The sequence below is a fragment of the Galeopterus variegatus genome, unplaced genomic scaffold, assembly GCF_000696425.1.
Source record: "Galeopterus variegatus unplaced genomic scaffold, G_variegatus-3.0.2 Scaffold176, whole genome shotgun sequence".
NCBI classification, from domain to species: Eukaryota; Metazoa; Chordata; class Mammalia; order Dermoptera; family Cynocephalidae; genus Galeopterus; species Galeopterus variegatus.
In genome coordinates this window covers 117,708-119,691 of record NW_007726287.1, presented here as the reverse complement: position 1 = coordinate 119,691, position 1,984 = coordinate 117,708, and the positions used below count along the sequence as shown (strand labels likewise).

General features: G+C 33.6%; 1 protein-coding gene across 1 annotated transcript in view; it reads left to right on the top strand.

Annotated features, from left to right (window-relative positions):
• Window positions 1-1,984, top strand: part of SETX (senataxin) — a 78,879-nt gene that overhangs the window by 46,479 nt on the left and 30,416 nt on the right. Inside the window, exon 12 of the mRNA XM_008563619.1 lies at window positions 1,487-1,660. Coding sequence (XP_008561841.1) covers window positions 1,487-1,660 — 174 coding nt within the window. The remainder of the gene's footprint in view (window positions 1-1,486; window positions 1,661-1,984) is intronic.

Genomic DNA, 1,984 nt, shown 5'->3' with positions numbered 1-1,984 from the left:
TATGTGGGATCCGAACCCTCGGGCGGGAGCGCCGCCGCGCTTCCCAAGCGACACACCATCTAGTGCGCCACCGGGCCGGCCCCTATGCATTGCCTTTTAATTCTCCTAACAGTGTCTTTCAAAGTGCAGAAGTTTTGGCGGGAGCGCCGCCGCGCTTCCCAAGCGGCGCACTATCCAGTGCACCACCGGGCCGGCCCCCAAAGTGCAGAAGTTTTGATTCTGATGACATCTAGTTGATGATATTTTTTTCTTTTATGGTTCATGCTTTTTGTGTCCTGAGAAATGTTTGCCTAATCAGAGGTCACAATTTTTCCTTATGTTTTCTTCTAAGTTTTATAGTTTTATTTTCATGTTTACATTGATGACCATTTTTTAGTTTATTTTGGCATATAATATAATGTAAAGGTTGAGGGTTTTTTTGTCTTTTTAAAAATTAATATCTAGTTTTAGTAATACCTGTTGAAAAAGACTGTCCTTTCCCCATTGAAAAACCTTGGCACCTTTGTCAGAATATCAGTTGACCTTAACTGCGGGTGTATCTTTGGACATTTTGTTCTGTTCTCTTCATCTGTATATCTACCTTACACCAATATCATACTCTCTCGCTTATTGTAACTTTATAAAAAATATTGAAATATGATAGTTTAATAATTCCAGTTTTGTTCTTTTTAAAAAGAAGTTTCTTAGCATTGTTATATGAAGTTTAGAATCAACTTGTCAATTTTTGTAAAAATGCCCGCTGGTATTTGGACTGGGATTGTTTTAGATTTAAAGATTAATTTGGGGAGAACTGATATTTTAACAGTATTGAGTCGTAGTTCTTGAACTTAGTATATTTCTCCATTTATTTAGGCCATCTTTAGTTTCTCTCAGCAGTGTTTTGTGTCTTTCAGGCTGTAATTCTTTCACATATGAGTATTTTATTTAAATTATCCCAATTTTCTGATTCAGTAGTTGATTCTCTTTAATGCCAGTACTTAGTGCTTCAATTCAGTATGTTATTGCTAGATTCAGCAACTGATACCAAGCTTTTCTATTCCAGTGTATGTTGTTTTCCCAGTCTCATTTAGTTTGCAACTATCCTTTCCCCCTACTTGAAATGCTATCAGTAGGTTCAAAAGTCTTATATGTACTTTGATCTGTTTCTGAATTTCCTCCTGGGATTTTGAAAGTGTGGAACAAATGAGAGAACCTCTTGATTAAAAACCAGAATAACATTCAAGGAAAGAACATGTATTAGCTACTTTTCAATATTATGATTTTATCTGTTTTGTCTTTGTAGCAGTATTTATTAAAAATTTTTTTAGTAGTCTATAATTGATATTTTAAATTGATTGGATTATATTACCATTTTGAAGTATATGCACAGTCTGCTAGTTCTGTATACTTTTGAACTTAGTACAGTGATTTAATTTTTTTGAAGTTTATCTTATTGAAAATAATTTTGTTAGAGTTATATACATAATGACTTCTTGTTGTTGCATAGTTTATCTGGAGGAATGCGAACTGGCTAAACAGCTTCATCCAAAGGAAAATGATTTGGTGTTTTTGGTTCTTGAAAGACTAAATGGAGAGAAGAAAGATAGAGAGAGAAATTACATGCAAGATCTCCGTGAATATTACTGTGGTTATATTCATAAATTTCGTCGTACTTCAGTCAGTAAGTAAATAATGAGGCACTGACACGAAATACATCAGATATAAGCTTTTATCTTCTAATTTCCTTCTAAATTGTGCTTTACCAGCCGTGTATTTGCTGTGTTGATCATTTGCCATTCAGAGTTCCTTTTCTAGTTTTTCTAGACTCACTTGGTAAAGACCCCATATTTATTGCTTATAACCTTATGATTTAAAAGCTTTATTTTGTAACATCCTCTTCTTCTAATGCATTCCTTCACATGTCATTGTGTTTGTTATGAAACAGTCCATTTGCAAATCATCTGTTTGTTATATCTTTTTTTTTTTTTTTTTTCCTTTTTTTTTT